The 24,710-nt window shown below is 55.1% G+C and overlaps 1 protein-coding gene across 5 annotated transcripts in view; it reads left to right on the plus strand.

Moving 5' to 3' along the window:
- Positions 1-1,214: 1,214 nt before the first annotated feature.
- The window catches only part of Kcnh2 (potassium voltage-gated channel subfamily H member 2), a 32,068-nt gene continuing 8,572 nt past the window's right edge, over positions 1,215-24,710 (plus strand). The window contains exons 1-5 of one of the 5 annotated variants that reach the window (XM_039106951.2): positions 1,215-1,408; positions 4,329-4,559; positions 19,855-20,019; positions 20,786-21,235; positions 21,771-21,982. In XM_039106951.2, coding sequence (XP_038962879.2) covers positions 4,430-4,559; positions 19,855-20,019; positions 20,786-21,235; positions 21,771-21,982 — 957 coding nt within the window. In that variant the 5' untranslated portion in view covers positions 1,215-1,408; positions 4,329-4,429. 5 annotated transcript variants of the gene reach the window in all.

The raw sequence follows: 24,710 nt of genomic DNA on the forward strand, positions 1-24,710 counted from the left end.
TCTGGTGGCAAGACCCAGCCCCTTGCTGCAAGGACAGAGGCAGCTGCAAGCTCTCAGGAGCCCCCACATGGCCCCATCCATCTAGACAGGCCTCTGATCCGGGTTGCAGGCAGGGGAGGGGATTCAAGGCCGCCTCAACTCCAGCTGCCGGCTCCTCCCCACAGCAGGCCTGCTCAGCTGTCAACACTCGCCTCGCGGCCTTGCCCTGCCCCAGGCGTTGCTTAGCTGCTCAAATCAAGGACACCTCCGCCGGCCGAAGCCCCCTACTCAGGCCCCAACAGGCGGTGGGCAGGCGGCTGGTGGACACCCTGCCTGCCCTGGAGCATCCTCAGACCTCCTTGCCTAAATAAGGGAGCTGCAACTGGAGCGAGCCAGCTGGCAGGGGAGGGGCCTGAGGCTAGGCCAGGGTTTTCTGAGGGGCTGGGCCGCCCAGGCCGCCCTGCCTCAAGGCCCCAAGCCCTCCGATTGGGTCTATGAGTTTGATCCTGCACTATAGAGGGAGGGAAGGCCTCCAGCCCACGGGGATCCCCTGGCTGGGACCTCGCACCCAAGGAAGGACCTTTCTTTGCTCTCACAGCTAAAAGGCCGCAACTCTTGTCAGTGTCGGTCTCTGTACATGTCCTCCAGGAAGAGATTCGAATAACCTCTAAGAGGTTATAACCGCCTGGAGACAGGGGCTATTGGGGAGGGCGTGCCTCTCTTTCGGTTCACCCATCCTTGTCTCACATTTTTACAGTACATTTCCAGTTCTTTACATTTCCTGGCTCTCCCCTGGTCCTGGGGCGGCTCATCTCAGAGCCTAGGCCTCACTCAACCCGGTCACCCACGGCAGATTCTGACAGCAAGCTGTGTGTACTCAGCCTGTCCTAGGCGCAGTAGGGAAGCAAGGGATAAAGGGTTGGTCCTGTCCCATCAAATCGGGGTTCTCAGTCCTGAGTATGGGAGGGGGCGGTATCTCTATGCCCCTCTCCCTGGTCACCTCCATACCGACCGCCGCACCTGTCCTCGCCGTTCCCCCACTTAAAGGTCCCTTCCCCCTCTCGGCGGAGCGCGAGTCCCGGGGGCTCGGGAGCCGAGCGAGGGGCTGGGACCCGGGGAGCGCTCGGCGCGGCTCAGCCAATGAGAAGGGCGGGCGCTCGGGGTGGCGGGGAGAGGGCGGTGCTGTCGGCGCGCGGCGACAGGAGGGGGCCGGGAGGCGGGGGCCGGAGCCGGAGGGGCGCGCGCCGCATTAACCCTTCAGCCGCCGGACCAAGCCGCAGGCACTGCCCGAGCCGCGGGCGCTGGAGCGGCTGTCGGCGCGGCGGCGGGCAGGCGAAAGCCCGGAGCCCGGCGCTCGAGCAGGCGGAGAGCGGCGCAGGGACGAGGTGCAGCGGGGCCCGTGGCACCACCAGCCCGGGTCGACAGACAGGTGTGCCGGCGCCGCAGCTCCAGCAGCTTCAGGCCCGGCCCGGGGTCCGGCGCCGGCAGCCGCTAAGCGGAGCGGGAATCCCGCGCCCTCAGTCCAGTTCCGGCCCCGCCCGCACTCAGCTTGGCCGCGGGGTGCGGAGACCACGGCCCGGCCAGGCCACCCGAAGCCTAGTGCTGGGCCGGGCCGGGCCAGGGTGGGTGGGGGCCCGCCCGGCCCGCCCATGGGCTCAGGATGCCGGTGCGGAGGGGCCACGTCGCGCCGCAGAACACCTTCCTCGACACCATCATCCGCAAGTTTGAGGGCCAGAGTGAGTGGGGGAGGGGGCAAGGCGGGGAGGGGGTTTGGGGGCTGGGTCCAGTCAGGCTGAGTGTGGATGGGGGGCGTGCCCGGGCCGTGTGCAGTGCAAAATGTGAGTCAGTAGGGGCTGGTGGGCCCTGAGACTTACACCAGGAGCCGAGGGGACAAGGCTTGGTGCCAGGGGATCACTGGCATAGGACCAAGGGGCCTAGTGTTGCAGCTAGGGGTCGGAGAGTGTGTGTGACACCTGGAGTATGCAGGGAAGGGAGGTGGGATGAGATACGTAGGTGTTTCCAACTCTAAATGTCCCGAGTTTATGGCATTGTGTGTGCTCCCACAGGACGGTCTATGACCCAAGCTGCTGGTCCCTAAAAGTACACTGCATGATCCAGTCTTGGCTGTGTTGTATGTGACAGACTGAAGCCAAGGGTGTAGGATCAGTGACCAGATCTGCTCTTGAGCCTGTGACAAGTATATGGCCAAATCCCTATGTCACTCATGAATTTTGAGTCTGCACGGACAGTGGAGAGGGTTCTCCAGCAGGTCCCCAGATTGTGGGTCGGGTGCTGAGAGGGCGCTGCATACCTGAAGCTGGCTATGGAGCTCCAGTGTGGTGGGTTTTCCTGCTGCGGATGCTACCCCAAACCCCACTGGGTTTGGGCCATTACAGCTCCCCTTATTCGGACCTGGCACGAGAGACTTCCAGAAATGTGTCCTAGGCTAGGTGAATGTTTGGTGTTGGTGTGCCTGCCTCAAGGATTCGTGTGTGTACCACAGAGGGTGTGACTGCAAAGGGCCCCTGGAGCGGGAGAGTGACATTCCTTGCCAGTGACCCTGTGCACACAGGACAATGTGTGCTCTACTGTGGTTGGAGGGAGGGGTCAGTTGGATGGGCAGCATTGTCCCTAGACAGAGAACAGGGTGATCCTGAGGGGGTGGGGAGGGCTAAGGGCAGGGGGCAGGCCCTCAGGCTTTCTTTTCCTACCTTCGGTAGGCACAGCAGAATCTGAGAAGATCTTGGACTCAGTCCTAGAGGCTTGGCTTCTGGCCCCACCTCTGCCACTGACTGCCAGATGACCTTGAGTGACTCTTCCTACTCTAAGCCTCAGTTTCCACATTTTTGAATCTGGTGATAAACCACAGGGCTTTTGAGGTCTCCTCAGGATCTGTATTCTAGGATTTCAGTCACGGGTGAGGTAGAGTAGGGCTTGACTTCAAAGGAACTTGTCTGCTCTCCTCGTCTGGGAGTGGGGAGAAGGGGTCACTTTTCTCCTGTGGGTGGTTGGTACTCAGCCATCCACCGCTGAGTCGGGTGGGGGGCAGAGTTAGAAGTTCTTTTCATAGGGCAAGCTCTGACCTAGAGTTGATGCTTGCCTGGGAGTTCCAAAAGGCCTTGGGAACTGACCTAAAGATGACCCAACTCTCAAAAGTAACTTCCTGGAGGGCAGGGGAAAGATGGCAGAAGGTGGTAGGCTCCCTGATGCAGCCAGCCGTCTGGGGTTTGCAGGACTACACAGGGCTGCAGCCCGAAGACTGCATAGCGAGGAGGGAAGGAGATGTTCAACTTCAATCACACACCCCAGCATTAAAGGCCCAAATGGACAGAGTTTCTGTTTATAGAAGGCACCTATCCCTCGAACATCTCACTCAGGCACAATGAGATGCCCTGAGGCTGCCCTGACTTGTCTGGCCTTTAGCTCAAGTGTGGGATGGGCGAGCCATGTTTAGCTGAGGTGGGTCTATTGGACTCGCTTTGATGGGGTCACAGAGGAAGGCTCTGTATCCCTAGAGGTGGTAATCTTTCCCAGGTTTGGTTTCCGCAAGTGGGCCAGTGTCTTGGGCTGCCCTCTGGGCTCTGGGGAGTTCCAGGGTGTGAAGCTGCAGGTAGTTTTCCTTGCTCTGTATGACCTTGGACGTGTGCCTGTGACCCTCAGCTGTCCTTCTGCCAGACAATATTCAAAAGCTGGATTCACTATGAATGAACTGCTCAACAGGGCCGTTGAGATGAACTTCTCTTGAACCTCAGTTTCTTCATCCATAAAATGACCACACTAACAGTTACCTTGCTGGGTTGTCCAGGTCTGCAAGTTCACTCCTTCATCCGCTGGTTTACCTACTCCTCAGCTTCTGCCTGCCTGCGGATAAGGTGCAGAAGTCATAGTAGGCCCTGACCAGAGGAATCTAACGGTATTTGAGGGACTAATTTTCTAGGAAGAGTTCCTTATCAAGAGGAAGAAGCCAGAGGAGCTGGTGCAAAGGGGAGGCTGGCCGCCATCTCCTGTCCTTCCCAGGCTCCCTTTCCAGGCTGTGTTTATCCCTCCGCCGCGGCTGCTGACACGCGTTGCTGACACCCGCCCAGGCCAGCCTTGGCCGCTGGCTCTCTGCCCGGGGAAAGCCACGCAGCCAGCCCGCGGGCCAGGGGGTAGGGGGCGTGTCGCGAGGCCAGGCCCGGTGGAGTCACCTGTGTCTGTGCACAGCTGCGTTCAGCCGGGGTTAGGCACCCCTTCCCGGTGCGGGGGGAGAGTCGGACAGCAGTGTGTGACGAGCGAATGTGGGGAAGGGCCGGGAGCCCCCGAAACTAGTGTCCCCGCTCACGTGCGCGTTCATCCCCGCCTCCCCCCAGGCCGCAAGTTCATCATCGCTAACGCTCGTGTAGAGAACTGCGCCGTCATCTACTGCAACGACGGCTTCTGCGAACTGTGCGGCTACTCTCGGGCCGAGGTGATGCAGCGGCCCTGCACCTGCGATTTCCTGCATGGGCCGCGCACGCAGCGCCGTGCCGCCGCGCAGATCGCGCAGGCCCTGCTGGGCGCGGAGGAGCGCAAAGTGGAGATCGCCTTCTACCGGAAAGATGGTAGGCGGGGCCGGGGCGTGGCTGTGGCGAGAGGCCGGGCCTCGAGAGAACGAGCGTGGATACGCGGGCGTGGGAGGGTGGGCAGTGGGTGGGATCTGTAGTTGCTGGAAGCTGGCGAACTTTGCGGGTCCTTTGGGGGCGGGACCCCCAGACGTGGGCGTGGCCCTATGTCTGGGAGCGGGTGTGCCTAGGTCTTAACTCTGGTGGGTGGTCATTCGGGATGGCCTTGGAGGTACTAAGGCTAAAGGGATCTGGCACCTCTCATACCTTACTCCTTGGCAGGTGTCATTATAAGGGGTCCTCCATTTGACTACGCTGGGATGATAGGTGCATGTGTGGATGGTGGTAATAGGCAAGGTAGGGCTAGCTTTGGCTCTTAGCCACAGGATTCTAGCTACCTGAAGGGCAGCCTGTGCCTGGTGACTTTCTGGAAGATATGGAGCGCGGGGCAGAAGGATTGTGTCTGCTGCCATCTTCTGCTTTCCTCTCTCTGCGCTCAATGACACCTCTTCCTACAACCTCAGTTCCCTTTGTCTGGTCTGCAGAACACCCTGCCCCTCCCTTCAACTCCCTCCTAGGCAGGTGTCTCCACTCAGCCACCACCTCCCAAGCCAGCTGCTCTGGGCTTCCGGAGAGCAAAGTGGAGAGCGGATAAACACAGTGGGTGGGTGGAGCTGTTCTCTCACTAGGCCTGTGCAGCTGGGTGGGCTCTGCTCAGGGAGGTCGGTGAAGTGGTGGGGTAGTGGGTCTTGGAGGGCTCAGAAGGGGCTCCAGAAGTCTGTCGTTCACCAATGAGTATTTCATAAGCTTCACTACGTCCCTGGAACCCAGCTCAGAGCTGAACTCTTGAACATAGAGCGCCTACAGGAAAGGCAAAATTCCTGCTCTCAGGGAGCTGGTTACCTAGTCACAATGAGCACACCCGGTCTCTTGCTGTGGCAAATGGGCCCTATGAGCATCAGGCCTCTGATGCGCATGCTCCAGGGTGGCTTCCTTAAGGGGCTTCCTTTGCAGGTGTGTAGCCCGTGATGTCTTTGGTCGACACTCGGAGGGCGAGCACCACTAGTGGCCCTTTGCTGGAGAGTTTGCTCGCACGAAATGCAGCTCTGGCTCACAGGCATGTAGGGGATAAAGTGATGGGAAGATCATTGGCTGTGTGATCTGTGTAATCCTCACAGTATCCCTGATGTTGTTAGGGTCCAAGAGTCCCTGAGGGAAGACCCTGGACTCAAACAGTAGCAAAAGCAAAGAGCACTTATTCTGCAGAATCTACTGGCATGGGGTCAACTGTCACCAAAATAGCAAAGACCTGAGGGGCTCGAAGGCCACCTTTTATACAAGGTTAGGGGAATTTTCTAGAAGGGTTAGGTAACCTCTAATATAATTACTAGGGGCAAATCAGTGACATTAGTACACTTCTGACTGGCTATTACATTAGTTTCTCTATATTTAGTGAGACCTTGAAGAATTTCAGAAACCAGCTTAGTTCTGGCCTTGTTATCTCCTGTAGCCAGGTCCCAGGAGCTGACTCAGCCCCAGACTTACCCTTCCTAAGTCAGGGCTGTCACTGACCAATGATCCATTGTTGGTGGCCGGATTCCTCTGAGGAGGCCATTTGCTTCCTGGGAAATTGAAATTTTATTCCCAGGGTGTTTGGACCTGTCCATGCCACCTTTTAGCTCCTAAGGATGGTGAAACTAAAGCTTAGAGAAACTTAGCATGTCCCCTGAGCCAACCGATCGAAAGCATAGGTGCTTGGAGTGGAGTTCATGTCTGTCTCACCAGAGCCAGGGCATGCTGTTCTGCTGTGTATCATGCATCCACAAGGACACCAGAGAACTAAAGAGGCTGTCTGTGCCTCTCACGAATACAAATGTAAGTTTCCAGACCACGGGCGAATGTGCACGTATGAGCACCTAACTACTGGGGTCGGGTGTCACGTGGGAGTTCCCACCAGCCAAATCAATTGATTTCCACAATTCTTCGTCAGTGCTTGCTTGGGATCTTGGGATGCCGGGGTTCCTTTTTTCTTCTGCTTCAGAAATGGGGATCAAGGCCAGGGATGTAGGTGATTGAAGCAAGTGCTAGCATATGTGTGTTTTGAGGTCAGAGGACAATTTTATGGAGTTGGTTTTCCCTTCAACCTTTACATGAGCTCTAGGGATCAAACTCAGGTTGTCAGGCTTGTATGGGAAACACCTTTATCTGCCGAGCCGTCTTGCCAGTGCATTGTGTGTCCCCCCCACTTCCCTCCCTTCCCTCTCTCATTTGTTTTTCCTGTGTGTGGGGCAGGGTCTTACACTATGTAGATATAGCTGGCTTTGACTCAATGCGATCTGCCAGCCTCCGGGCCCCAAGTGCTGGAATTCAAGGTGTACATCACTGCATCTGGGCCTAAATTAATTTGTTTTGAGACAGTAGCTCACTAAGTTGTCCAGGTTGGCCTTGAACTCACCCCATAACCTAGGTGGGCCTTGAACTTTCTCAGCCTCCACAGTAGCTGGGATGATAACCCTGTGTCACTAGTCTTGGCCTGGGTGCTGAACTTCTGAGAAAATGCTCATATGCAGGGTCTTCCCGAAGTGAGCCACACTCCAGTTCCACAGTGGGTACTGTTTGTGTTGTGGATTTGGCATCAGAGAGCTTGGACTGGTTTTGCCTTTGGCTGTAGCATGGCTGTAGTCTTCTCAAGTAGTGTGGGTCTTTTTGGCCCATGTTGACCCCTTTGGGAGAGTCCTGAAAAGGCACTGTTGTGGAATCTTGGGGAATTTTGAGAACCACCTAGTCTAGCCATTTGGGTAGCAGGTGGAGAGGGGCTGCATGGTGGAGGTCCTGTTACCAGTGTATCCACGAAGGCAGTGGGTCTATCATCCAGGTCCCTGTGCAAGCCTAAACTTTTTGCCTCCTCCAGGTTACTACTCCAGACGGGGCTGTGACCTAGGAAACCCTATGCGAGCTGCTGTCTCCTGCCTCTTCTCACCTAGTTTCCATGGGGTTCAGATAACTCCCAGTGGACAACAGTTTGGCCTAGGACCTCAGCTACCTGGGGCCCCACTAATCTTGGCATTCTAAACTGAGGGCAATGCAGACAGATTCTTCATCCTCTCTGTCCTTTGACTCATGACAAAAGTTCCGCATGTCATCTTTGCTGCCCTGACCTGGGCTCTGTGTGTGTGTGTGTGTGTGTGTGTGTGTGTGTGTGTGTGTATGTGTGCGTGCGTGTGCTAATGCCACCTCCTGTTTTTGTCCAAACCTTTTCTAGGGTGTCTGCCTGGGCCAGCCCTGGGAGAGTAGGTTCTTGGGCTGTGGCCTCAGGGAGGGAGGTTGGCTATGGAGAGGCAGGACCTTTTGCTGGCAGGCACCTCTAGGGACAGCTGTGCTGTGTCGGAGCCTCTAACGCAGCTCTGTGCAGTCTCAGGGTCTGGAGCCAGACAGCCCCATTATTTAGTTGCCGGGGCTGCTGGGAGGTAGGGAAGCTAGACTGGGGGAGTGTGGGTGGAGGAGGAGACATAGTGTGCCCAGTTCACTGGCCGTGTGCTGATGCCCCTTGAGGCAGGCCCAGGATCAGAAGGGAAGTGTGAACAGCAGAACCCTGTAGTGTGGTTCTGGCAGGATGTGACATTTCTGTGGGGGTGCCTCAGACAGCAGGTGCTGGCTGGATACACACCTTGCCCTACACTGCCATGGCGGGGGTGGAGGAGATGTAGCTCTCCCTCTCCCTGGCCCTCCTTTTGTCTCTGCTCTTTGTTCCCACCTCCCTGCTGCCTCCCCTCCTGCCTGCTGTGCCCCCCTCCTCTTGGCAGCTCTTCCTCTCCACACTCAGGACTCTCTGCCTTTGTTTCAGACCTGCCTGCCCGCTTCTGTCCCTTCCATGTCCTCCTCTTTCTCCTTTTGTCTATTTCTCCTGATCCTTCAGCATCCTGGAGCCAAATTTTTTGCTTCTTTCTGTGTCTCCTGTGCGCTGTTTACTCACCCCCATCCCCCATCTTTTGTCTCAAAGGCTTTATCTGTCTTACCATACCTTTGACTGTCCTGGCCCTGTCTCTCTGTCCCCGTGTCCCCAGGAGCCTGTGTGTGGGTGGAGATGGGGTTGTCTCTAGAGAAGAGTCTATTGGCTTCTCCACTCCAGCTGTAGGCCAGTTGCCATGGCAACAAGGTCAGAGGGTCCCCACTGCTACAGCTGATGCTGTGGCAGAGGGGGAGGGTTGGGACCTTCAGTCCTGGCCAGCTCCCCAGTGTGCTGTGTCTCCTCCACATTTGCTGGATGCTGTACCCTGGTCTCCCAGGTGCTCAGACTGGCCCTGGTGGGACCAGCCTTCGACCTTTGGGCATTCCGTCACCCTTTGCGATCCAGCCCCAGCCTTCTCTCTTTTCTTCTTTCCCCTTTTACTTAAGTCAGAGGACTTGCTCTGCCCCTGCTGTGGCTCTCTCCCCTATCAGACACCAACCCAGCCGGACCTCCCAGTCATGTGTCCTCTGAGTTGGTGAAAAGATGCTTTCTCTGAAGTGGGAGGTTTTGAGTGGGAAGGCAGAGGTTGGAGGTCAGTGCTTAGCTGTTTCTGTGCTCTGTCCATGGGAAGCAGCCTGGGACCTTCCTAAGAGAAGCCAAGGCTTTAAACTTAGGGCTTTTCCATGGGCCAAAGCCATTGGGGTGCTTATCCGCCAAGCCACTTTTAACTTTATGTAATCCTAGCTGGGTAGACCAGGCTGGCCTTGCTCAGATTAAAGGTGTGCTCCCTTCTGGGGAGCACAGATATCCATCCCTGTTGTTCTGGTCAGGAATAGTACGGAGCCTGGGTCAAGTGCTAGCTTCTGTCAGGGCCTGCCTCCAGCTGTCTCTCTGTCTCTGCTAAGCACTTTTCTCCTCGCTTCCTTGTGGTGAGCTACCCTGAGCTGCTCAGGGCTTCCTGTCCCTGTCCCAGAGTATAGAGAGGTGTTGTTTCCTCAGAGGCCCTGGGCCTGGACAGTATCGGGAGGGAGCCTCCTGCTCCTGTGTGTGGTGTCTCCAAAGCCCCAGAGGAACTATGTAAATATTTGTGCAGAGCTGTCGGTGGAAGGAGAGTTGACAGTGGCCTTGGGCTCTGGGGAGGGGGACTGGAACAGCAAGAGGGCTCTCTCGGTGGTGCAAGGTGGATGGGTTGGGGTGGCTTCCTGTGCAGTGAGATCTAAGGAAGCCCTTTCCTACTTAGCCTCCCTGAGGGTGCCCACCACCTCTCCTAGAGAACATTCACTGACCAGAGACCGACCTTCTCTAAAACCTGCCTCCCACCTTGTGTGCAGGCCACAGAGCAGTGGCATCTGGCCCCCATGGGTGAAGGGCCATGTGACTCTGTGACATGCAGGGAGGTCTGGGTGACAGTTAAAGAGGAGTTGGAGGGATACTGGACTAAGTGCCAGCTGACACCCCTCATTGTCCTTAAAGACCTCAGGACCGTATTCTGGACTTGGGCATTTGTCAGCTGGCCTAGAATTAATTACCCAGCAGCCTGGGTAACACTCTCCCTTTACCCATACTTGCCTCAGTTTGACCCTCGATGAGTTTACAGTACCCATCATCCCCACTAGGCTGAGCGGCTTGGTTTTGGTGTGTGTGTGTGTGTGTGTGTGTGTGTGTGTGTGTGTGTGTGTGTGTATCTACATGCCTAGTACACTGTATGAGCTAATATCTGCATGTTTTTGCTAAATGAATAGACAAACGGGGCAGTACTGTGTAGCTGAAGCCTTATTCTTGGCATTAGATGACTTGGGGCAGTTTCTAATTTGATTATGGACTGGGTGGCCTTGGGAAAATCATTTCTTATCTCTGGGCCTTAGTGTCCCATCCTATGAAAACCTTGGGGTGATAGAACGCTAGGGTAGAAGAGGGGGTGGAGAGCCAGAGGAGTAGCTGGGTGCCCTCCTGCTCCGTTGAGCGTGGGAGGCATCACAGTTCGGGGGAGTGTTCTGGGCCTCATAGCCTCTGCAGGCAGAGGGAATCAGAGGAGGCCTGAGAGGGGACGAAGCTTTCGCGCAGCCAGCCGGGAGGGGACAGCTCCTGGTGGCACTTAGGTAGACTCAGGTGACTTGACTTTGGGTAAATGCTGATCTTTGTGGCCTCTTATGGGTAAAATTTCTTAGTCATTTTCTGGAAGGGAAACTCTTACTTGTGGAGGCTAAGGGACATGCCTAGCGGTGGAAACCCAAACTGGGCCTCGGGCCCAGTTGTCTCTACTCTACAACCCTGTGTGGACCACCTTGCATAAGCTGCGGTTTCCGGGGTGTGATGAGCTCAGGCCTCAGGAGGCCTGGGTTTGACTCGAATCTGAAGGCCTCGGTGGCCCTTGTTTCTGAAGTGGATTGGATCACTTGTCCCCTGCATGGTGGGTGAAGAACACTCCCTGACAAGTACCAACGCAGCAGTGTGCTGTGCAGGGGACCGTCTAACGGCCACTGGGCAGGCAGCACTACATGGTCTCGGTTAAGACCACGGGGAGTAAGGTTGTCTGCTGTGTGGTCCTCTGCACCTCTGTCTGTCTGTCTTCTTCCTCACCAGGTTCCCGTTGGCTCAGCCACTCAAGTCAGGGAGGCCCCGTATTCACACTGTTGCTTCTCTCTTTCATTTTCTTGCCTGCCTTTTCTTTTTGTCTCACCTCTCAGTTCTGTGCACTCCTTATAGGCAGCCATTCAAATCACTCCCTATGAATATGATTTTCACATATGTTCTTCCAAATGTGTATTTTGACTGGATGGACCCGTATGGATTTAATGTATGCAAATGGTGTTGTGCTGTGTCTTACATCCTGGTATTCACTCTTTCTACCCAGGAGCGTGACTGTATGTGCAGGTGGGCTGGCACCAGTGAGTATCCAGGCTGTGGTTTCCCATCCGGAAGCGCGTATCTACCTGTCTTACTTGCTCCTGTCCCAGGGAAGGACCCCAGATAGTCTCCACCTCTCTGTCACCAGAGAAAATGCCACATTGAATGATATCTGACCCAGGCTTTCCCAGACTCCTGTGAGAGGGTTTGCGGACTGCATGGCTTGGAAGTGAAATTGCTGGGTCACAAGAGGGGTTCTTAGCTAACTGCTGCCCTATTGTGCACCTGTAGTCTGCCTCCTGAGTGGAGACGCTCATGCTCTCACACCAACATCATCTCCTTTTCTAACGTTTGTCAGTCTTGTGGGCTTGCTGCTTTCATTTGAGTTCTTCGACTTTTTGTGAGCCGGAGCACCTCTTTCAGGCTGGACAGCTATGTGATATTTCATTGCTGCCAACTGCACCATTGTATCCTTTGCTTATCTTCCTTGGAGACTGCTCTCTTTTGTTCCCGTGGCTTTCCAGGGGTTGCTTGTGTACTCTAGAAATACAAATGAGCACAGCGTGCATTCTGGAGGTCAATCCCTTGTTCAAATCCTGAATACCTTTCCCTCTCGGCCTCTGTTTGATCATTGCGTTTTAGTTTCGCTCACGCTTTTGAAGTCCCACTGGAGACCTTTTCCTCTGCAGAGGCTGGGACCCACAGGTCTGCCTCTCCCCCTGGCTCCCCGAGCTCACCTTCCTCAGTTGGGTGTTGGATCCACTGAGCCCTCCTTGGATGCAGTGTCAAGTAAGGATCAAGTTTTATTTTTTTTCCACGTAAGGAGCCAACTTTCCCAACACATCTAGTCTGTTTCTTTCCATCGCTTTGTGGGGCACCTTTAGCACAGGTTACTTTGCTGTGTAACCATGGATCTGCCTCTGAACACTGCATTCTGCCCCAAATACCTGTCTGTGTGTCCCTCAGGACTGTAAAACAACGACGGGCACAAAACACAGTGCACTTACCGTGTCTCAGTGGCCAAAAAGGTGAATTCTTTCACTTTTTTTTAATTAAAAAAAAAGGATTTGCTTATTTATTTACTAGATAAGATCTTACATTGTAGCTTGGCACCCACAATGTATACAGCTGCCCAGGCTGGTCTTGGATGTGGTAATGCCCCTGTCCCCGCTTGGAGTAACAGCCAGCTATAATGGGGCTGGGAAAACAGCCATACCTGGCTTTCCCCCTTCTTCCTTTCAGCCTCATGTGTGTGTTTTTGAGTCAGTATTGATGTATCCTAGGCTGGCTTGGAGCTCATTACCCTGCTTCTGCCTTCTGAATGTTCTGCAAGTGTGCACCATGTGCCGGCCTCACCAAAGTCGCCATCAGAGTTAGGCTTGCTCTTAGCTCAGGAGCATGAACAGCTTTGTAAGTTTCAGTAGGATCCTGGGCCATCTCTACAGGCCATTGAGTTTCCATGCGTTTTATTGCTCTGAGGTTTTGTTTCCTTGCCTGAGTGTTCTCGATCACCCCTAGCTACTCCGTAGTCATTGCTACTGAGGAAGAGATTTTGTGGCTGGGGTGAGGGCTCAGGGGAGAAAGTGCTTGATGGGAAAGTGTGAGGATCCGAGTTTGAATCCTCAGAGCCCACATGAAAGCTGGGCACAGTAGCATAGAACTGTAATCATATGCTACCAGATAAAATGGAAAGTGGAGACAGAATCCTGGGAAGCTCATGGGCCAACAGCCAGGTGTGTGCCGAGGCAAAACAGTGCCATATGGAGATCACGGCACATGGTCATTGATACTCACACAGATGCGCGTGCGTGCGCGCTCGCGCACACACACACACACACACACACACACACACACACACAGATAACGAAACAGTCATTTAATTTATGCGATCATGCATGCCATGGTGATTGTTGAGGCTAGAAGACAACTTTGGGGAGTTGGCCCTCTTTCCACTGCTGGTTCTGGGAGGCAAACTTAGCTCCTTATGCTTGCCCAGCACGTGCTTTACTCACGGAGCCATCTTGCTGGCTTTTCCCTGTTTTTCTGAAGCCTCAAACTCACTATGAAGCCAGGGCTGACTTTGAGCGCTAGGGTCTCAAGTCTGGACCACTCTGCTGGTGCCATCTTGTTTTCTGACTCTACTTTCTAATCTGTCGAAGCTGTGTTTTGTGGGCTGATCTGTCTGGCAGAGCTCTTGTCTTAGCTCTTAGTGTTTACATGGTGACGTTGTTGGTTCTCGGAGGAGACGACTTTGTACCCTGCAAATAATATCAGTTTTTGTGTTTGTGTCATGGTCATATGTCTCCATTTTTGCATGTGCCATAGGACTTTTCAGGGGACCTTCACTGACAAACGCACTTGCTATGGGTGTTTCACAGTGTCCTATGGGAGAATAAGCTGTGGGGAATTGTCCTCTTGAGTTAATTACCAGACAGCTGTGCCTGCTCGGAGACCAACGGCAGAGCCGTATTTCACATAGCCTCTCCAGGCCCTTGATGTGTTCGCGTTTGGGAGCCAAGGTGGAGGACAGTTACAGGACCCAGGAAGATGGTGGGGACAAACAGGATTGATTCTCTAGTGAATGGGGATAGCTCTGTGTCCCTGCTGCGCTGTGGCAGCTGCAGATGCATGGATCAGTGTCACAGTGAAGCGGGCAGAAATGGGCAAGGCTCAGGACTTGCACAATAGGCAAGTCCTAGTTCACTTAGATCTAGGCACCATCTTGTTGGATATTAACTCATGACCAAATGTGATATTGTGTTGGAAAGAACACTTGCGTTCCCACTGTGTCTCTGTTTATCCTTACTTAGGATTGGGGGTGGTTCTGTATTGAGTGGTCAGTGCCCTTGGATCTGCAAGGTGAGAGAAGGTGGCCAAAACTGCACGTCCCAACCCTGCAGGCCTTCCAAAGCTAAGCACTCAACGCCTGCTGTGAAACCAGTCTCCCTGGTGCAGGCCGGGATGGGGAACTCACCTCACAAGCCAGCTTGTGGATATAGCCTCTGCCAAGGGTACGGTATTGGACGAGTTCCCAGAGAGAAGCTACCCATGCAGCCTGATTCAGGAGACCCTCTGTAGAGGGGTCTGGGAGGGATGAGGGCGGAGGAAATAGGGAATCAGCAGCAGGAGAGATCTGATGAGGCTGCAGCTAGAGTGGAGGAGCTTCCCCAGGTCAGTGTGACATCATCCTACCTTCTTGTTAGAGGAACCTCTCTCTCTCTCTCTCTCTCTCTCTCTCTCTCTCTCTCTCTCTCTCTCTCTCACACACACACACACACACACACACACACACTTGTGTATAAATGGTATGAGTGTATATGTGTGCTGGTATGAGTGTGTACGTGTGCTGTGGTGTATGTATGTGTCGTGGTATGTTAGTGTACGTCAGAGGACAGCTTTGCAGGGGTCAGGTCTCTCCACCAGGTTGGATATCAAGGATCAAGCTCTGATGGTCAGGCTTGGGGGCACACTACCCATTGAGTTCTCTCATACTCTCGCTCCTAAGCTAAGAGGTAGCATGGCCCCATGACCCCGGAGCTCAGCCAGCCAGCTCGAACTTTCCTGGGTGGAGGTTGTCTTTTGAGGAGTTGTAATGTGAGGTGACCTAAGCATGCTGTAGGCTGTTTGGTTTTAGCAGGAAATTAGATGCTCACAGAGGCCCTGGCCCTACACAGAGATTGTTGGCAGGAGGACTGAGTCTGGAGGTGATGTTTCTTTGAGACTTGAAGTCTGGCTTCCCAAGCCTGCCAGGTGGGGAGTGCCCCCAGGACCCTGTGTAACTCAGTCCCTAGATTCAGGAGCCTACGATTGGTCTCTGTTTCTGACACACATGCATACACATGCTCTCACACAGGTACACAGACTCATTGACTGGCTATCCTCTCAGACTCCCCCCCCCCCCACTTGTCCCTTGAGCCTGCAATGTCCCTGGCTTTCCCTAGCCCCCCTGGCTGTCCATGAGAGTGGTGTTAGCGACACGGTGGCCCTTGGCCAGAAGCAGCTCCCGCTGCATCTTCCTGTCGCCACCACCAGGCTAAATATAACCTGACAGTGCGCAGCCCTGGGCCGCTCCTCCGGAGACAGCCTCTGCCTGGGGGGCGGACAGGGCCAACTGCAGCCTCAGCCTCCCTGCCCTCAGTGTGACTTTGGGCTCATTTTGGCACAGCTCCTCCTGCTTGGAGTGGGGCAAGGGAGGCAACCGGGATGAGGGTGCTGGAGGTCACCTTCCCTGCAGGGACCTGCTACTCTGCCTCATTACAGCTCCAGATGCTTCTATAAGGCCATCTGTCACCTCATCTGGCACCCAGAACAGAAATCTCTTGTCCCTGTGGTATGCACAGAGAATCGAAGCTCAGAGAGGTGGGTGACCTGTCTGCAGCTACACAGCAAATGCAAGGGAGAGAAGGGTCTCCTGACTGTTGGGGGCAGAATACCTCATTTTCCCAGGCACACTCACTGGTTTGTTCTGTCTTGCTCTATCTTGTCCAGATGCCAAATTAGGGTCCGGTTGAACATCTGGCTTAGTCAGAGTAGGCACCTGAGCCACCTTCTTGGTCATGCTGTCCCAGATACTTCACCTGTGGTGCCATGTTCAATGGTACCATGAAGAATGGGGAAGCCATGAAGCCTGCTACTGTACAGGTGGGACCCTGACCTCACCAACTTGCCCAAGGCTGCCCAGGTCATCTGTAGGTCTTCTCTGGACTCTCACCAGCTATAACTTCTGCTAAGGCAGGCCTGGGCCAGTGGTGCCCCGAGGTGGGAGATTAGATTTTGATGTAGTGGAAGCCTGAGTTGGGTGACTGAAGATGCCAGGCAGGGCGACGTTACTCCAGAGTGGACCCCTTAGTGAGACGTAGCATTGAATCCTAGCGAGCCAGGGTTTGTGACAGGACTTTTTCTGCAGTCAGAATGTGTGGAACCTGCCACACCAGGGTCCCTTCGACTGCACACCCCCACCCCAGCGACCTACAGTGAGCAGCATGACCATGAAGGCTGCTAGGAGACTGGTTGGCCCGGGTCATCATGACCAAAGGCTCTACCCGATCCTGTAGCTATGTGGGTGCTGGCATGCCTGATGTTCTCTTTTTATTTCTATCCTGAGAGGTCAAAGACAGGCTTAGTAGGCAGGGAGGCCCCGCCACCCAAATGGTAGCTCTAGAACCTGGCTGGTGCTGTGTGTGTGTGTGTGTGTGTGTGTGTGTGTGTGTGTGTGTGTGTGAATCAGGGTATGTTTTGGTATTAACCACTTAAATCAGATGGTCCCAGGGGCCAATTGAAAAGGTTCATCTTTCTTTCTTCTGAGTGTGCAGAGGTCTCTTCTTGGGCCAGGCTGTCATTTCATCCAGACTTTGGCCCAGTGAGTGGGTGAGATCGATGTTGTATGACAGATGAGCATTCTGTAAGGTGACTCTCCCGTCTATTGTGCCACATTCTCCTTGAGAAAGAGAGTGGGGCTCCCCGCTGTCCCATTCAGTGTCACAGCCCCCACCCCCACCCCTTCGTCCCACCCGTCCATTCTGGAGTGCTCCAAGAGCTGCCTGCCTCTAACGTGGGCAGTGCCTGCCACAGAGTGGTGTTGGGTGGAATTGCAGCCTTGCCCAGCTCTGGCCCCAGGGCCTTCTTGAGGCTGCCTCTTCTTTACATGAGCTGGACCACTGGTGGGATTGAAAGTCGAGTAGGAAGTGGGAAGGAGGGGGTGTTGTTTGGGGAGAGGTCAGGGAGGTAGACAGTGTCCTAGGCTCCCTGGGGACAGCCGCAGTCACTTGTTCACGACCTTTCTTCTTAGCCGGAAGCTGACCATAGGCTACTTTCTCTGTGCTAGCACCTGTGGGCCCCGCCCCCAGCCTGGCTGCCCTTCTCTTACCCCCAGGAGCCCCCTCCATACTTCCAGCCAAAGAGCTGGGGTTGGTGACCTGGTAGGTCACGTAAGACTCCGCCAAGTTGGCAGTGAGACGGCAGCTCTACAGCGAGGGCCTGTTCGGCCTTCAGCTTTGTTCACATGCGTGGAACTGCAGTTTGTTCCCACCAGTGATCCTGTAGGGCGGGCAGGGGGCGAGAAGCCACACCTCAGAACAGCCAGGCCTCTAGGCGACAGGAGACTTGAAAAGAAAAATTCCAGACAAAGGGGGCAGCATCAGCATTCTGTGTCTGTGTGTCTGGAAGTGGGAATTGGGCTTGTCCTGTGAGAGGGGCATAGCTCGAAGTTTCTCTTTGAGAGGATTAAAAACACTTATTTTCAGATGCAGGGACCCAGGGTCACTGTCTGAGCTGCCAAGGTCTGACGTAGCTATCTGAGATGCAGGGCCCTGGGCCATGTGGTTTCTCTTACTGAGGAGCCTAGGCTGAAGGGATAGAGTGCTGAAGAAACCAGGTCAGAATTTCTTGGCCCCTTTTAGGGATAGAGCCCCTAAGTCATCTAGAAGAGCCATCTTGGTTCTAGACTCCAGGCTTCTTTGACACATGTCCTGGTGAGCATAGTGGCTTGGAGCCTGGATCTCTGGGGCTCTTGGTGGTAGGTGCTGGGGTCTCTCAGGCTTTGGTCTCCTGGTCTCCTGCCCCTCTATAGTTCTGAGGAGGCCAGTTCCTGCTCAGGCCGTTGCTGGCCATCACCATATTAGGGCATAAACTCAAGGCTGTCTGTCTGGGTGCCAAACGGCCTCCAGCTGGGCCCAGCCCCCCCACCCGCCTCAACACACACACAGCTTCAACACCACAGCTGTGTGTCAGAGGCCGGAGGTCAGGGGACAAGAGCAGCTGCTAAAGGGACACCCAGGCAAAGCTCCTGAGCTCAGGGCCCTCAGGCAGGGGCAGGAGGGCCCTGGCTATGGTGAGTGCAGGGGTAGTGGGTAGGGCACAGAGCTTCTGACTAGCTCCTCCTGGGTCTTGCCCTCACCTCTGCCAGTCTGCCTGAGTGGGTTTCAGAGGCACTCCTTTGACTGGGGAACCCACAGCTGCTGGAATCTGCTGTGGTCTCAGTCCCCTGCCCAGCATGTCTGCACTATGTCTCTATGCCAGTGTCTCCAAGAGCCCCACCCTTCACGCCTGGCCGTACCTTCAGTGCTCAACCACTCAGGCCTGGCTGACAGGCATCAAGTGAGCTCCAGGTTCCATTTTTCCCCTGACTCCAGTTACCACCTCTCCTGGACAGCTGGGCTAGGGACGAGGGGAAGGGAGAGGGTCAGAGGCAAGGAGACTAACCTAGGGAGCTCCAGGACAGGAAGGTAAGTGGAAGGCTAAGGCTGGTGGATAGGGTGCTCCTGAGACCATGTGACTTTCCACCTCTTTCCACCTCCTCCTTCTTCCTGAGTTCCCTTTTCATGTGCCATTGACAGCATGGCCTGTCACCATCCTCCAAGGTGCATTAGTTAGTCTAGGTGTCGGGCCCTTCAGAAGGAATGTGACCACCGACCAGAAGGCAGGGAAGTCAGATGAGTAATGGGAACCTTGGTTGATGATGATCAACAAGAGATGGCAACCTGCCTGGGTCCCTATGAGAGGATCAGGACGTCACTGTGCCGTTCTGATTCATCAAGGAGAATTTCTTGCAGGCAGGACCCTTGTCTTGGTCTTGGAAGAGTCACTCACCTTGAGTCTACCTCAGTTCAGAAATCAACATGGAGAGCATTGGACTGTGTATTCCTGAGAGCCTGAGGGAGCTGGTGGGATGATTTGGCCTGCTCCAAGGACTCTGGGCGATGGAGAGAAGGAGTCAAGAATAAGGACAAAGAAAGATCTCATAGCAGTGTTTCTTGGTCTCTGGTGAGGGATCAGGGTTCCTGATTCCTGCCAGGTAGTCCAGTACTTTCATGACATAGAGGACTGTGTGCTTAGACACTGGCAGTCCCCAAAATGCTGTAAAGTTTTGAAACTCTTAATTTCAAGTTGCATATTTGTGGATCCACACAGTGCCTGGAGACTAAAGAGGACAGAGACAAGATGGATACAGTATGCAGTTGTCTCTAGTGTCCTTATGCCAGGTGTTGCACATACAAGATGGATACAGTATCCAATTATCTTTAGCGTCCATATGCACATACAAGTGTCGACATAATGAATCCTTGCAACTCTTGGGAGAATGGCTACCATTCCACTCTGTAGGTGAGGAAAAACGAGGCACAGGGATGTTGAACAGCTTTAGAACTGGGGCTGAAGCAGGAGATGCTGGACTAAAGGAGGGAAAAGTACAGGCACATTGAAACAATGGGAACATGGAGGAAGAAATGGTCACAAGCTGGAGAGAGAAGGTGAGAGGAGAAACTGGGAAAGAAGGCTGAGGGATGAGATGGGTGGTGAGGGAGGAAGTGTGGACTGGCTGCAGTCTGGCCTAGCCAGGTGCAGGGGTCAGAGCAGGGCTGGGAATTGTAGATGTGGGCTGTTGGGGTGTGGTAGAAGTTGATGGGCCCTTCTGGGTTCAGAGGTCCTTCCTGGTCACTTTGTGTCCTGCCCACTTGGGGAGAAGGATCTGGTGTCACCATGGCCCATGCCTTTCCCTTGCAGGGAGCTGCTTCCTGTGTTTGGTGGATGTGGTGCCCGTGAAGAATGAGGATGGGGCTGTCATCATGTTTATCCTCAACTTTGAAGTGGTGATGGAGAAGGACATGGTAGGGTCGCCAGCTCATGACACCAATCACAGGGGGCCCTCTACCAGCTGGCTAGCTTCTGGTAAGTGCAGTCAAACTCCTGAGTCAGCTCAGGAATCCATGATATGAGGTCTTGCTTCCCTGAGTCGCATGCATGTGTGAGGGTGCAAGGAATGGTCTGTCCAGGATGGAGAAACACCCACGCAGCAGCTCTTTAGGCAGAGCATGTCTTCTAGGCTTGCCTCCCAGATCCCCACCCAGCACCCTGGAGAATAATAGGTGCTCGCTTAAGCACCACTAGCTACCAGCTCATTAGAAAGCTCTGTCTCTTGGACTCAACTCTTCTGTGGTCTGACCAAGTCCCAAGAGTGGAGGTTAATGGAAGAGAGGATAGGAAGCCTGCTGGCCTTGGCTGCAAACAGCAGCTTCAACATTTGCCCTGATTGGCACAAAGGCTCAGGTCCTCTGCTTTCCTCAGGAGCCATTTTTTTTGGGTTTAATTAAACAGTTCTCTTCAGAGTCGTGACAACAAGGCTCATCTCTTGAGTTTTAGTGAAGCTAGTCCTATGGATGCCGGCTGCTGGGTGGCAGGGTCCCCATTTACTGTGTGACCTTTAGTGAGCTACCCGAGGGATGAATCAGTCTCTAAATGTGTTACCCTCTCAACCAGTGCAGTTGTGGAATCGTGGAGGGTCATGGAAACTGGGGAGCGGATGACTAGTTTTAGATAGAATTGTCTGGGTTTGGGGAATCAAGTACTGTGCATGGGGTGGGGTGAGAGCCTCCCACTCTTAGGTACCCAGGTCTTTTGGTCACCCTGCACTCCATAGGCCTCCCTTTCCCCACAGGCCGGGCCAAGACCTTCCGCCTGAAGCTGCCTGCCTTGTTGGCACTGACTGCCAGGGAATCGCCCATGCGGACAGGAAGCACGGGCAGTCCTGGAGCCCCCGGGGCAGTGGTGGTGGATGTGGACCTGACGCCGGCAGCACCCAGCAGTGAGTCCCTGGCCTTGGATGAGGTTTCTGCCATGGACAACCATGTGGCTGGACTTGGGCCTGCAGAAGAGAGGCGAGCACTGGTGGGCCCAGCGTCTGCTTCACCGGTAGCCAGCATCCGAGGCCCTCACCCGTCCCCTCCAGCTCAGAGCCTTAACCCTGACGCCTCTGGTTCCAGCTGCAGTCTGGCCCGAACACGCTCACGGGAGAGCTGCGCTAGTGTGCGCCGGGCGTCTTCCGCAGATGACATCGAGGCAATGCGGGCTGGGGCGCTGCCCCCTCCGCCCCGACATGCTAGTACAGGTGAGAGTGCAGGCCTGGGATCCCTACTCCAGCCCTGGGCTTCTGTCTGTCTGCCAAGCTTGTATTACCCCAGGCCCATCATTTCCTCTCTCCCTCCTACCTCTTAGGTGCCTGGGAGTCTGGGAGATGGAAATCCCATTAAGTACTTATTTAATCTCATTAAGTGGCCTTTTACTCCATTAACTGTCCGTCCATCCCATTACATTCTTCCACTCACAGAGTCCTTGCTGGCCCAAGGGGCTAGCTGTCCCAGGACACCCGGGGACAGGGATGGCTGTGGAACTGGGAAGAGACAAGAGAGATTTAGGGCTAACTCTATCTGATCTCTTCTATTCCTTTCTCCAGCCTTCTTCTCTTGATGGCATGTTTCCTTAAAACCCAGAGGCTTTTGCTTGTTTTCATGGTCTTCTGAGCTACCTCACTGCTTGTTATCCTACCCCCTCGGTCCTTGTCATTGTAGTATTTCTGTCAATGGCTTGGCTTCCCATCAGCCCCTGGCCTGTCCACCTGACCAAGCTTTGTGTCTCCGTCCCAGGGGCCATGCACCCCCTGCGCAGTGGCCTGCTTAACTCCACCTCAGACTCTGACCTCGTGCGCTACCGAACCATTAGCAAGATACCCCAAATCACCCTCAACTTTGTGGACCTCAAAGGCGACCCTTTCCTGGCTTCACCCACCAGTGACCGGGAAATCATAGCACCCAAGATAAAAGAGCGGACCCACAATGTCACCGAGAAGGTCACCCAGGTAGGTGTCCAAGGTCCTTTCTGCTCACCTTAGGGGAAGCTGGACCTGGGGAGGAGGGACAAGGCTGTGATGAAAGTTGGGGGTTGGAAGTCTACTCAGTGAGGGAAGCTGTGGGGAGAATGCCTGGTGTTGGGTGTTTGAGTTTGAGATAAGAAGGCTTGTAGAGAGCGAGGCTGCAGGAGAGGGAGGGAGGAAGCCTTTAGGATGAGCAGGTGTGGGCAGGATGGGGTATGTGGTACAAGGTGAAGATGAGGCTCTTGAGACAAAGACACTGGGAAGGCCATGGTGGGTGAGAGAGGGCAGCGAGAGGGATGAGAAAGATATATGTGAGGGGGTCGTTGGGGCAATAGGAGCGGCTGCAGTTGGAAAGGACCTCACAAGTCAAGGTCAGGATGGTCTTGATTCTTGTAGGCCAGGGTGGTATACCAGATGGCCTGGGGTGTCTGCCATGCCCACCTAGTGTGGAGAGTAGGATCTCCTTCTTGTGGTGGGTGGGGAGCCCTGTAATGGGTAAAAAGCTATCAAGGGATCAGAGAATAGCAGCTTTTGATTTCTGAGCCCTGTTTTTAGGGCTCCTCTGGCTATGTCCCTCCTAGCAGTGAGGTGGCTCGCAAGACCACTGCCTACTCAACCACAGCAACTTAGCATGTTGGCAGTGGTGAAGTCTTAGCAGTGAGAACTCCTGGAGAAGAGGGGCCTGTTGTTTTAGGCTGCCCCCATGGCGGGTGCCCTGTGAGGGAGCGGCCCAGCTCTGGGCTCCCTTGGCCTGCTTTCTGGCCACACTCCCATGCCTCTAGCTCTCTGGGTTCTGCCTGCCCCTTTGCATTGCCTACAGAACATGTCGCTCGCTTGCCCTGAAGCTTTTATCTGGTTCACTCTTCTCCCTCTCTGGGTCCCACCTGGGTGCCTTAGCATCTGCCCCGTTCCTGGACCCAAAGTGTGTATGCCTTCGGCGTGTGAGTCTCTGCCTGTCTGTTTGTGGACTGCCTGTGGTGCCCCTGCCAGTCACCTGGCGTCTCTCCATCTCTGGGTGTCTCTGCCTGACTCTGGCTGGCTCAGCACTGGACTGGCGGGGCGGGGGTGTTGGGGAGACCATTAATCTGCGGTGACAGGCCAGGCTGCCGGGTGGAGGGGGAGGGGCTAGGGCTGCGGGAGCGGCTGCAGCAGGAGCCTAGAGCGGGTTGCAAGGGAGGGGGCCGCTGGCCGGGCACGGGGCAGAGGGCGGGCACGGGCTGGGCTGGGGGAGGGGGGGCAGAGTGGAGTCGGGGTGGGAACCTGGCAGAAGGAGGGGCTGGCCGGCAGAGGAGCTGCGGTTCCCACCGCGGGTGCTGGGCTGGCGGCAGGCGGGCAGAGCACAGCACCCTAGTAGCGGGGGCCCACACCAAGGGGCCATGTGCAGCAAGAGCCAAGCAGGCAGCTGTCCATACTCACTGCCTAGGTGACCCCAGCCCCAGGGCCCAGCCCCAGCCATTCTGGCTTCATGCCAGAGGCGGTTCTGGCTGCCGCCTGGCCAGCCTTAGGCTGGCAGCCTGGGCTGGGACTGCTGCTGGGGCACAAGTGAGGCCCTGGCCGGGCCTTGGGGCCTTAGGCCAACCAGGCTGGGGGTAGATAAGTCCTCCATGGCGATTCCAGCGGGGAAGGAGAGCAGGACAGGGGCTCTGCAGACCAGGGCCCAGAAAGGCCGGGTGAGGCGGGCAGTGCGCATCTCCAGCCTGGTGGCCCAGGAGGTAGGTGATTCCCTCAGCACCCTATTCTTTTCTTGGGCTGGGACACCCAGGCAGGTGGGAGTGTGGCCCAGAGGGCTCTGGCTGCAGATGGGGAGAGGGCTTCGGAAAAGCAGGACAGGTTGGGAGCTCTGTGTTCTTCCATGTGGCCCACCACTGAGCTCCTCATTGCTCTCCTCCTGGCTGCTGGCTAGGTTCCCGGGGTTTCCCTTGCCTTGGCAACCCTTTTTCTATGGCTTCTATGGCCCACAGTCTTCTGGTTTAGAGTCTAAGGGATGGTTTAGAGATGCTAGGAAGCAGTTAGTTGTTCAGAGACGATGATGGGGAGACGGAGAGAGACAGGAACCATTAGGCAACAGCTAGATCTGACACAGGTGCTGGGGCTCCCTCACTCTGACGTTTGTGGTCAGCAGTGGAGGCTTGGATTACTCTTGTGGGTGTCAGGAGAGAAGGGACTGGAGGCTGCTCAGTGGGCAATGAGAGCAGACTGAGAAGAAGCATTGGCTCACCTCTTCAGGGCATCCTGGGCCATTGTCCCATCAGCTGGTGATTGCCCCTCCTCACTGGCTCTCCTGCATTAGAACCTGGAGTAGCTCTGGGTGATTCTGAGAATCCCCTCCTTCCCAGCATCACTGCTGGCCCCGACTCCCTCTGAGTTCATAAGCTCCTCCCAGTGGGGGGGCGGGCAGACACAGGTGAGAGTTTTCCCTTCCAAGGTAATGACCGACCCAAGGTTGAGTCAGTCTTCTGTAAGACAGCAGATCACAGGGATTATAGATCTAGCCTAGAGCCATGTGGTAAGCCAGCGGTTTCAGAGAGAGGTAGGACTGGCTCTTTTGTAGATCGAATTAGCAGGTTTGGGCCTTGTATCCCAGACCTGATGAGGATTTGAATGCAAATGTGCACTGGGGCAGACCTGGGGGACAGGGTCACTGCTGTCTGAGGTGGTCCAGCATAGCTCCCAGGCCTGTGCTCAGGTGCAGAGAGGGGTCCTATGGAGTGAC

Source organism: Rattus norvegicus, chromosome 4, assembly GCF_036323735.1.
Source record: "Rattus norvegicus strain BN/NHsdMcwi chromosome 4, GRCr8, whole genome shotgun sequence".
Lineage (NCBI taxonomy): Eukaryota > Metazoa > Chordata > Mammalia > Rodentia > Muridae > Rattus > Rattus norvegicus.